This window comes from Haliotis asinina, chromosome 4 (genome assembly GCF_037392515.1).
Source record: "Haliotis asinina isolate JCU_RB_2024 chromosome 4, JCU_Hal_asi_v2, whole genome shotgun sequence".
NCBI lineage: Eukaryota > Metazoa > Mollusca > Gastropoda > Lepetellida > Haliotidae > Haliotis > Haliotis asinina.
The window spans coordinates 22,096,153-22,108,423 of record NC_090283.1 but is presented as its reverse complement, the minus strand read 5'-3'; the positions used below and the strand labels follow the sequence as shown (position 1 = coordinate 22,108,423).

The following is a 12,271-nucleotide window of genomic DNA, read 5'->3' as shown; positions in this document are numbered from 1 at the left end:
GCATTTTGTGTGCAGTGCAATAGATATGTGACATTTATCACATTGCAGTTGTTGGGTCCTGTTGGTTGACACAAGTATGACCGTTACACAGTGAGTGAGTGAGTGAGCGAGTTTGGTTTTTACGCTGCTATTAACAATATTCCCGCAATGTCACGGCGGGGGACACCGCAAACGGGCTTCATTGTATCCATGTGGGGAATCGAACCCGGGTCTTCTGGGTGACGAACGAACACTTTAACCACAAAACTACACCACTGCCCTATATACAGTGAATGTAATGCAGTTATTTTCACCTTCGAGAGTATATTTAGTTTCTGAAAATGTGATACCTGTTCATTACAGTGCAAACCTTTTGCAAATTATGTCCTTTCCAATTTTCGATTTCGAATTTACGTTTTATGCCGAGACCTACGAAATGGCGGATTTTTGTGTTGCCAGCGCTCACTTCCTGCATATTTCAATCCAAATGCGGGTGACTAGCAACAGTTATAAATAAGTGAAATTAATCCCTTTCTGTGCGGTATACGCGTAGTGAACTGTTTTCGATGAGTGTACTCACTAGGTAATCTGGTAACAGTTTGCATGTTTCTTTCGAGGGGCTAATGATGAATAACGCAAGATTCATAAGGTAAGGTGAAACGGGGCTTAACCTGTGTGTGTGTGTGTCTGCTAGTGCTATCTGTATGGGTACCCCATTTGTCATCAATCCATTCATACAACTCGTCAGAAACACCCCAATCATCCGTATCAATTATCTTACTGAGGAAATCAGACCGTTCCACCTCCAACTGCATGCTTTGATGCAAACACGACTGAAAGATATTCATGGCTACTGCTTGTAAATAAGTCTTCATGCTTCCCTTCTGAATAACCGCGACTACATTCTGCTTTTCTGTAAACCACTTGACTGAGTGAGAACGAAGAAAACTCAGAAAACTCTCGAGAACCATAGCTACAGCCTGCAGCTCCCTCCACGTCGAACTCTTCTTCATCTGCTCGTCCGACCAAATTCCATGAGACTCTCTACCTCCGAACTGTACACAGTATCCCCCGTACCCCGTACTACTAGCATCACTGTACACGATCCGACTAGGGGAGCTATCTGAACACAACGACCTCCTGTTGTAGCTGCTAATGTTTGAAACCCAAAACTGAAGTTGTTGGATGCTCTGCTGCTTCTCACTCCACGACTGTGCATTCAAAATATCTACAGAGATGGCTCTGGTCATCAACTGACTTATACTGCCAATAACTTGTTTCATAGCCACAATCTGACCCACAATGGAAGCTAATTTCCTCACAGGAATCCTGACACTTGAACAAGATAACACACTACTGACAGTGTCCTTCAACTTTTGTATGTTCCGGTCAGAACAGACAGCGTGAACAGAGAAGTATCCACACAAAAACCTAGCCACTACAATTGCTGTGATGGAGACCATAAAGATTTTTCAGCTTTTGGAACAAAACCTGATTTGATTAAATCATTCTTAACCTTATTAGCTGCCACATCACAGTTCCATTGTGAACTCTCAGACATGATACCGTCATCCAAAAATGTAGCAATGATACCTTCACGTCTCCACATCTTGACCAACTGCCGAGTTACTTTGGTAAATATGTAAGGGGCAGACGTCAGTCCGGAAGGCAAAACTAAAAATTTATAGTACTTTCTACCCCATGGCCACTCCCATGAAAATCCAAGGTAATCCATGTGCTCATGAAATATCTCCAAATGATGGTATGCAGAATGTATATCAAATTTCACAATCCAGTCACTATCATTAACGTACATCAAAGCAGTTTTCCATTCTTCATACTTTACTGACTGTTTGTACACATGCTTATTGACTACAGACAAATCCAAAATTAGTCTTTTCTTTCCAGAAGTTTGAATAGAAACAGATATTAAATGATTCACAATACATGGAGGTTCAACACATTCCACTACAAGATCTTTACGTAGCAAATCTGTAATAGCTTCACAAACAAAACTGGACTGAGTGATGGCCGATTTGTTATTTCTCAGTTCCATGGTTGGAGGCGTGGCGTAAAATGGAATTTTATATCCCGCATCAATCACATCCAAAACAAAATCAGTAGCACCGATTTCCCGCCAAAATTCACAGCCCATTCTAAGACGCCCTCTTACCCTAATCTCCGCATAACCCAGTTCATATTCATGAAAGTCGTCAGTTAATAAGAAATGTTCACAATTACCTTGATTAGGCGTTGTTCTTTCTGTCTTCGATGGGCCTGCTGTCTCGCTGAGGTCTCCCGGCGACTGATGGACAATCTCTTCTCCAGCGTGTCGGGTCTCCGCACGTGCCTCGTCGCTGAATGCGAAAGGGCTGCTGGGAAGGAGAAGACAGACAGCTAATACTAGAAGATAGCGTAGACTGGGTGACAGTGGCTGAGCGCCTTGAATCAGGTGCAAATCGTGTAGATTTTGACTTCTTTTTCCCGAGCGTCTTAACGGCCCTGGCATCCGCAAGTGAAATCTTCTTCTCATCATTAGAGTTATCGGCGAGGACGTTAGCTTCATATTCACGTACTGTTTCCCAGCCGCCCTCTGACGTATCAGCAATCCTGATAAGTTTGTTCCTCCTCTTAATTCTATGAAGCTGAGGCTCCAAAAGGTCGCCTAGATAATCATATTTCCCGTACTGCAAAGCAAACTTCATCTGTTTTAAACCGTCTATAATGTCTGAGTTAAACGAATACTGAATTCTGTGTCCCTCGTGCTTCCACACAAAATCCTTTTCCGATTTTAATGTAGAAAGTTCTTGACACGCGCGTACGTAGCTTTCATTCAGACCAGCAAACTTTGCCTCCACAGATCGGAAAATATCTGCTTTTGAATCCTCAATCTTCTTTAAAATACTGTCCAACTTTTCATTAATATCTGGCTGTTCAGACATGATGAGCAACAATTACCCGTGGAACCAAATGTAACAAATCAGTGTGTTCAGTACTGGTCGTCGCAGCCGAGAATGAACTTACGTCACATTTATAAACATATCTGAGAGCGTCCTCTAAACCTTGCATTACCTCCCCTTTTTATCTGACAGCTTCATTAAATACCCACAATCAGTCACCTGATAATACATAGATATATAATATTATAATATTTTTTGTGACATATATTTTTCATCGTTATTGCTTGACAGGCAGGTCCAGAATAGGAAGATGGGTGGTCAGCAATATCCCTGCTACATGGCGGTGGTTTGTAAATAATCGAGTCTGGACCAGACAATCCAGTGATCAACAGCGTGAGGTCGATCTACATAACTAGGATCCGATAAGCCCACGAGCCTGACCACCTGATCCCGTTAGTCGCCTTTCATGGCAAGCGTGGGTTGCTGAGGTCCTATTCTATCCCGGACCTGAATGCAGGAAATAGAAACAGCAGCTGTCAACACGATCAATAATGGCCGACACTTCAGACGACAGTTACCTGAGAGTGGAACATCTCCAACCACACACAGAAATACAACCGATTCCAAGGACCTTCTGTACAGCCAAGCGGGTGTTTTTCACTAGTATTCTCGTTCTGTCATTGTCCGCCAATGCGGCTTTTCTGCTCTGTTGGTACCGTCACCACTTCAAGGACGCAACCAGTAACAATCAGTCAGTACACGTGTCACAATCTGAAATTCGACGAAACAACTTTTGCACGGACTGCACGGATATCGGAGTTTATCCAGACATGGGAAACACGTCTGACCTTCAGGATCTAATGGTGCAAACCACATCTGACTCGGCTTATTTGTGCTGTCTGAAGAATGCCCAGGGTCGACAGATGATCCTTAATCTCGTAAGTTTGGGCTATATGTGGACTATTTCTGTTTGTTCAGTTTGTTATTTGCTCTTAAATTATTGCCAGAAAAATTGCGCAGTTTCATTAAGAATGTCAACATACGTACGGAGACAGTAATTTATGTGTTTTCATCAAAATAACGTGAGACAGTTGATGATGAATGAGTGGGTTTAGTTTTAAGCCGCTTTAAGCAATAGTGTAGCAGTATCATGGCGGGGTACATTTCAAATAGGTTTGACACATTGTACATGTGTCCATGTGGAGAATCGAACCCAGGACGTCACTGTGACGAGCGAATGCTTTAAATACCAACCAACCGCTTTTTGTTGGAGGGAAGTCCGAGGAAATATAGGGATGAGGCCCTCATCAGTTTATTGAAATAACACACTCATGGATATGGTACTGAAGTACCTGGGGCAAACCTGTGAATACACCTCTGCATTCTGACAACCGATGAAGAACCAGGCTAGAATTGGTCTTCAGCAACCCATGCTTGTTGTAAGAGGCGACCTACGGGATGGGGTGGTCAGACTTGGTTGACACATGTTATTGTGTTCCATCTCACAAGTTGGTGATCACTGGATTGTCTGGCCCATTGAGTTGGAAGCTATATTGCCAGATGGCTACTGAGTACGGCATTAAACGGCAAACATTCAGCATCTTGAATTAAAGGAAACTATTTACTTATAGGCGATGCATTTTAGTGTTTGGTGCACTTGGTAAGGAAATTCGCTCATCTAATAATAACGAGTAATCGCTTTCGTAGTATGACTCATTAATGACAGAAAATAGTGAAACGTAGTGAAAGTAGCTTTGTAGCATGCACATTGACATGAAGATGATCAGTGACATGATACTGAAACCTGCTGATGAGGCATATTTCCTCATTATTATTGTTGTTTTGTATGTCGCTATAAATAGAATGTGATAACTGACATGGTGCACCGTTATTATTTTCATGTAAATTTCCGGGTGAAAATCTGGCTTTGAAAGGCCTCTATCAGCCAAGTTTTTTAAATAATGCATTTACATGTAACAGGATCAGGAGGTCTGCCTCACAGATTTAGTTGATGCATTTAATTGACTGGTGCTTGTGATGTCAATCACTGGATTGTGTGGTACATTATAGTGTGCTACGTGAGACAATAAATAAATAACGTTGTAAACTTACGAAATGACATTGTAGCACCGTGCCCCAACTGTGCAGATGAATGTTCACGCTGCTGATCACCGGATTGTTTGGTCGGGACTCGATTATATACAGACCGTTGCCCTATAGCTGGACTTTTGCTGAGTGCGGTGTTAAGCAACGGGGTTTTAGGCACCGCTGGCCAAAGGAAACTGCTTTTGTAGAAAATTAACTTAACGGTAACCTTGAACAGAAGTCCTACGAAAAACGACAGATTGCACGTAGACGAGGGCTGTGGGGTAGCCTGGGTTCGTACAATGTGTGATACAATGTGTGATCCCCATTTCCGGTATCCCCATCATGGTATTACTAGCATATTGTTATCACGCCATAAAACTATACTCACTTAGTAGCAAATTTTAAGAGCCGTAGAGTCACGTTGCGAATCGATCTTAACGCCGCACTCAGGAATATTTCCTCTCGGCAGTTTGTAAATGATCGAGACTTGGCCAGACAATCCAGTGATCAATAGCATGAGCATCCATCTACACAACTAGGATACAATAACATGTGCCAACCAGGTCAGTGAGTCTGACCACCCAACCCTCTTACAAGAAGCCAAGGCTACTGAAGACCAATTCTACTCCAGCCTGTATCTCAGCTTTGTCTTTCAGTTCACTGACCAATCCAACAATGCACCCAGAACCCAGGAACCGGGCGTTCATTGTGTGTCCAGTCATAAGTCCGGAGCCCATCTGTATCTAAACTCGGATGCATCAAAAAAGAGTAAGTAAAACAAGGGGCCCATATTCTCGATACGTTCCTAGCACTAAGAATTCTTAACTGTGATCGTAGCCAGCGTGTTAAGAATGGACTTATGAAGTAGGGCTGCGAACGTTTCGAGAATAACTAACCAGGTGGCTATTAATTAGCTCATGATTCATTCACATAGAAGGTACGAATCATGATTTTTAGACATAATAGTCAACTACACACCTTTGTCGCAGGAACACATTAATGAGACTAGATTGTTACCGCCTGCATGGTTAAGATGTAAGAACTTCTGCTCAGAGAGATCACCATCAACTTCATACTAAACAAAAAGAGTTAATGTCCCCTGCTGGAGTTTTGCATTGACGTATACAGGAAGGAGGTTCTTGAGTTGAGAGGTACATAGAAGCTGGTATTCTAGTATAACAGAAAACAGTATAGATATCAAATTCTTCTATTTTCTATTCATTCGTTCATTCATTACGAAGGGTCAAGGAAAGACCAGAAACGTTGTGCATACAAGAAAGAACTGGACATCCATAATATTTTGTCTTACAAGACAACTGTCTGCTCGACGTATAGTGTCTTTATTGATACGTTTATCCGGCAATAAATCTATCAGATATTTACACTCATCTTGCGGCACACGTAAATGTCCTTCTCTGATTGGCTGAGAACTCTTCTGTTATTTTCAATGTACCTCACAAGCTAGTTGTATTTTCTATGTACCCCGCTGGGAATGCCGAACAGATTAGGTACTTCGTGGTAGCACATGTAATTCTTTATCTCGAATGACAATGAATCATGCATGATGTATGGAAATTACCGATGTTTTGCGATGCAAATCAATGGAAGGGAGATAACTCTAAATCTGTTTTTCTTGTCTGCAAATTCTAGCGATGGCAACAAATTCAAAGTTATCATTGAAGTGTTCGGTAAAATAGATATGTTGTCCACTAGTCCCTCTGGTCCATGGGTTGATGTACCCTCGGGCTACATTAACCCATGTCCCCCTCGACAAAACTGAACAACGTGTGATATATTTCTTGACCGTGCTTTTCAGGTGGATCACTGGAATGGACTGATGAAGCCCACTGTTCTTCTTTTACAAATCACAGCGTCATCTTTGACAACAATACACTCCAAATCAGACAACACGGCATCTACCGTATTTACTCCTTTTTGACACTCCAATCCCAACACTGGCTCCGACAACCTGACAATATCGTACATACTATGAAGAGGAGCACCAAATCTCTGCCCAACCTGGGGAACACCAGTATCATCATGGCCAAGAAGACCTTACCGGAAGCCAGCGGACGGTTCGTCACGAGTTATCTGTCCGCGACTGTCAGACTGAGGCAGGGTGACCATGTGTTTGTTAGTGCGAGCAACGTGTCATATGTGTCATACCCGTATCCGTCATCCAATTTCTTTGGTTTGTTTTACGTGGGGGAGTGATCTATGCAGTAACACATCTGTGTAAAATCTTGTGTATGAATAAAGATCAGTAGGTTCTTGGGCAGTTTCCTTCCAACAAATTCCGACCCATGAATACTGGCCTTCAGTAACCCATGCTTGTCGTGAGAGGCAACTAACGGGATCGGGTGGTCACGCTCGCTGACTTGGTTGACACATGTCATCGGTTCCCAATTGTGAAGATCTATAGCGGGATCGGGTGGTAAGGCTCGCTGATTTGGTTGGCGCATGTCCTCGGTTCCCAGTTGTGAAGATCTATAGCGGGATCGGGTGGTCAGGCTCGCTGACTTGGTTGGCGCATGTCATCGGTTCCCAGTTGTGAAGATCTATAGCGGGATCAGATGGTCAGGCTCGCTGATTTGGTTGGTGCATCTCATCGGTTCCCAGTTGTGAAGATCTATAGCGGGATCTGGTGGTCAGGCTCGCTGACTTGGTTGGCGCATGTCATCGGTTCCCAGTTGTGAAGATCTATAGCGGGATCAGATGGTCAGGCTCGCTGACTTGGATGGCGCATGTCATCGGTTCCCAGTTGTGAAGATCTATAGCGGGATCGGGTGGTCAGGCTCGCTGACTTGGTTGGCGCATGTCATCGGTTCCCAGTTGTGAAGATCTATAGCGGGATCGGGTGGTCAGGCTCGCTGACTTGGTTGGCGCATGTCATCGGTTCCCAGTTGTGAAGATCTATAGCGGGATTGGGTGGTCAGGCTCGCTGACTTGGTTGGCGCATGTCATCGGTTCCCAGTTGTGAAGATCTATAGCGGGATTGGGTGGTCAGGCTCACTGACTTGGATGGTGCATGTCATCGGTTCCCAGTTGTGAAGATCTATAGCGGGATCGGGTGGTCAGGCTTGCTGACTTGGTTGGCGCATGTCATCGGTTCCCAGTTGTGAAGATCTATAGCGGGATCGGGTGGTCAGGCTCGCTGACTTGGTTGGCGCATGTCATCGGTTCCCAGTTGTGAAGATCTATAGCGGGATTGGGTGGTCAGGCTCGCTGACTTGGTTGGCGCATGTCATCGGTTCCCAGTTGTGAAGATCTATAGCGGGATTGGGTGGTCAGGCTCACTGACTTGGATGGTGCATGTCATCGGTTCCCAGTTGTGAAGATCTATAGCGGGATCGGGTGGTCAGGCTCGCTGACTTGGTTGGCGCATGTCATCGGTTCCCAGTTGTGAAGATCTATAGCGGGATTGGGTGGTCAGGCTCGCTGACTTGGTTGGCGCATGTCATCGGTTCCCAGTTGTGAAGATCTATAGCGGGATTGGGTGGTCAGGCTCACTGACTTGGATGGTGCATGTCATCGGTTCCCAGTTGTGAAGATCTATAGCGGGATCTGGTGGTCAGGCTCGCTGACTTGGATGGCGCATGTCATCGGTTCCCAGTTGTGAAGATCTATAGCGGGATTGGGTGGTCAGGCTCGCTGACTTGGTTGGCGCATGTCATCGGTTCCCAGTTGTGAAGATCTATAGCGGGATCAGATGGTCAGGCTCGCTGACTTGGATGGCGCATGTCATCGGTTCCCAGTTGTGAAGATCTATAGCGGGATCTGGTGGTCAGGCTCGCTGACTTGGATGGCGCATGTCATCGGTTCCCAATTGTGAAGATCTATGCCCACGCTGTTGATCACTGGATTGTCTGGTCTAGACTCGGTTATTTGGGCCGCAACCATATAGCTTGAATATTGCTGACTGCGGCGTAAAACCCACCCAACATATTCAAACTGTATTACGGTGATCGGTTACTAACCGCGCCTGTACCTGTGGGTGACATCATGAGCAACGATCTGGGAAGTTTTTACATGATGGCATACTTCAACCAAGTCCCCAAGCCTGACCACCCGATCCAGGTAGTCGTCTCAAACCACAAACATAAGTTCCTGGAGACCAGTTCTCACCTTTCGCCTGAGTGAAATGTGAAGTGAAATGATACTCACACTTGTATAGGTGTTCTCTCACCACAGGCACTGGTTCATTCCCATATTGCTGAAATATTGCTGAATGCCACCCAAAGCTCTATCTCTGTTCACTACGAAACAGGGGTGCAACACATTATGGCCAGGTGACAAAGTTCTCAATTACCGTGAATGCGTGGGAAAAATCAATAGCCCTCGTTGCGAAATACGCCTACGTACTGTTCTCTCACACATTGTGTTGAAAGTTCATGTATTCTGCGTAAATTTCCTTTCCAACGTGTTGTAAAATGGTATCCCGTAAATAGCATGATTTTTGTTGGGTCAGAGCCACAGTGATGGGAATCTGTTTGAACACTAAATTTTAAAAACTAATAATGTCGTCTCTTGCAATCGTGTTTTGTTTGGAGATGTTTTGATTAACACAAAATCATATTGGAACCAAATCGGCGAGAAAATGAATATTTTGGAAAATTCTACGGCTTCACCCATTACATAAAACACACAAAGGGTGACACTCGCGGGCCTAGAAACCTGATCGAAAACAGGACAACCAGGTTGTTGTCACGTGCAGTTCAATCAAAACATACGTTTTTCACGAAAAACAGTGTGTTGTGGTCAGGTCATTCTTTATCTTTACTTCTACCGGAGTCTCCACAGCGCATTTATTAATGGTAGTCAATAACCAAACGATCGATAGTCACACATATTAATTAACAGTGCACAGATAGGTCTTCGTTTCTGCCAATTGTAATCCACCAATAGTTTTTTGGTGATTTTGATGGAATATTTACAATTGAAAACCAAAAGTCAATGAGTTCTGTTATCTGATTGGTTGAAAAACATGATCAAATGATATTCGATTCCCGGAAACTACAAGACTATTCGCTGCGTATTGACACGAAGAATCATCACAAACAATTGTTTTGTTGTGTCAACAGTGGTGACCTCATTCAAATAATATTGTGACGTAATGTTAGAATGACGTCACAAATGAGCAACCCAGCTGCCTCCGTGGGTACCAGGTGAAACCGCCAACTGATGTCGTACTCGATGAAAACGAGTGCGGACAGTAAACCCCTTTCATGTGTTGGCCAATTTCCGGCTGACGCAAATATATTCCCGTGCTTCAAATACTCAATAATACCGGGAAATTGGCCAACACATGATGTTTATCTCTTAACAGGATCATTATCCTTTCCTGACATACATGGGATACTGATGGCCAATCCTATTAATACATTCGAACTTTTATTTTTTTTTCACATTGCAATCTTAATGCTTGATTTTTTTCGGAGTAAATTACACGGTAGCTTCGCTAGGGACTGATAGTCAGTATTAATGTAATATTGTATTTTACTGTGAGTGAATGAGTGAGTTTAGTTTTATGCCAAACTCAGCTATATGCCAGCTATATGGCGTCAGTCTGTAAAACGAAGATTGGGAGCCCGCTGAAATGGGATTAACGGTTTCAAGTGATTGAGTAAGTGAGTGAGTTTAGTTTTACGCCAGACTCAGCAAACGTCCAGCTATATGGCAGCGGTCTGTAAATATTCGAGTCTGGACCAGACAATCCGGTGATCAACAACTTGGACATCAATCTGCGCAATTGGGAACCGATGACGTGTCAACCAAGTCAGCGAGCCTGACCACCCGATCCCGTTAGTTGCCTCTCACGACAAGCATAGTCGCCTTTTATGGCAAGAATGGATTGCTGAGGTCCTATTCTACCCTGGAACCTTCACGTGTCTGTTTTTTACAGCTTCGTGGCGTGGTAGTGTGCCTTTAATGTATATATAATGCCATATATATACATCCCATTTAAAGATATGCAATCGCAACCTGCATGGAGTGGAACCCAGATTTTAAGTATTAAGTCAACACATATGATATATATTAGTCAGCAAACATGACACACTGTAGGATATAAAGCCGAAAGCAAAAATGCAACTCGATTTTCTGTTTATAACATTATGCATTCACACACACGTCGTTATTTCGATGAGATATTCTGTTCATGTGTTTATTATGCTGTATAAATAAATAGATCAGGAGAGTGACTGAGTGACTGAGTGGGGTTTTAGGCCCCTTTTATCAAGATTCCATTCTGCCAACGTGGAGAATCTATCACGGGTCTTACCGCGTGACGAGTGGCCGTTTTAACTGCTGGACTATACCACCGCCCCCAACAGATCATGAGCGTGGCGCTAAAATAGAATACATTGAGTATTGAAACAGCAACACCACTTTGATGTGTCCTGGAGTGTTCTTTTGTTGACGCTTGACATGTTACACCAACAGCACAGGACTGAGGGATTGACGAAATGTTACAAGCGTAATTTACAGTCGACATGTCTACGGATTTCTTTTTCAAATAACTCAACGGCGTTGTTTAAAGAACGCACTCTTATGAGTTTCACCTTTCAACAAAAGGAACTGGATGTTACGCTTAAAGACATCTCTTTAGATTTTTGAGTTAAGATTTTGAAATTTATAAAACCTGAAACAATAAAAATGTATTATTTTTAGACATTTATATTAGTTCATTATTTAAATAAAGATTGGGAACCCGCTGAAATGGGATTAACGGTTTCAAGTGAGTGAGTGAGTGAGTTTAGTTTTACGCCAAACTCAGCAATATTCCAGCTACATGGCGGCGGTCTGTAAATAATCGAGTCTGGACCAGACAATCCAGTTATCAACAACATGACCATCGATCTGCGCAGTTGGGAACGGATGACATGTGTCAACCAAGTCAGCGAACCTGATCCTGTTAGTCACCTCTCACGACAAGCATAGTCGCCTTTCATGGCAAGCATGGCTTGTTGAAGGCCTAGTCTACCCCTGGACCTTCCCGGGTCTAACGGTTTCAAGAGGATTTAAGGGAATTCTGAGACACCATGGGAAGTAAGCAAACTCTGGCAAACTGTCTTATTTACTTCATGCCCAACCCAAGGCAACAATAATCATCTTTTACAATCTTCTATTTCGAGTACAAGAGAAAACAACCTCATCCACCCTCGTTGAACAAAACATAGCTCCATACTGTTACTCGTAGTGAGTGAGTCTCTCTCTCTCTCTCTCTGTCTCTCTCTCTCTCTCTCTCTCTCTCTCTGTGTGTGTGTGTGTGTATGTGTGTGTTACGTATTTTGTGCAATATCCCA

General features: G+C 43.5%; 1 protein-coding gene across 1 annotated transcript; it reads left to right on the top strand.

Annotated features, from left to right (window-relative positions):
- The first annotated feature begins 3,423 nt into the window (after positions 1 to 3,423).
- On the top strand, positions 3,424 to 7,237 carry LOC137282343 (tumor necrosis factor ligand superfamily member 15-like). Its single transcript, XM_067814088.1, has 3 exons — positions 3,424 to 3,817; positions 5,624 to 5,735; positions 6,784 to 7,237. Exons 1-3 carry the CDS (start codon positions 3,431 to 3,433, stop codon positions 7,179 to 7,181), a joined length of 897 nt encoding a protein of 298 aa, XP_067670189.1. The 5' UTR covers positions 3,424 to 3,430; the 3' UTR covers positions 7,182 to 7,237.
- The last annotated feature ends 5,034 nt before the right edge of the window (positions 7,238 to 12,271 follow it).

Bases quoted from the DNA above. Each gene is read 5' to 3' on its own strand.
- LOC137282343 (XM_067814088.1), top strand. From the start codon at position 3,431: ATGGCCGACACTTCAGACGACAGTTACCTGAGAGTGGAACATCTCCAA. The intron at 3,818-5,623 runs GTAAGTTTGGGC...TTTGTCTTTCAG, and splicing joins GACAGATGATCCTTAATCTC to TTCACTGACCAATCCAACAA. The intron at 5,736-6,783 runs GTAAGTAAAACA...CGTGCTTTTCAG, and splicing joins CTCGGATGCATCAAAAAAGA to GTGGATCACTGGAATGGACT.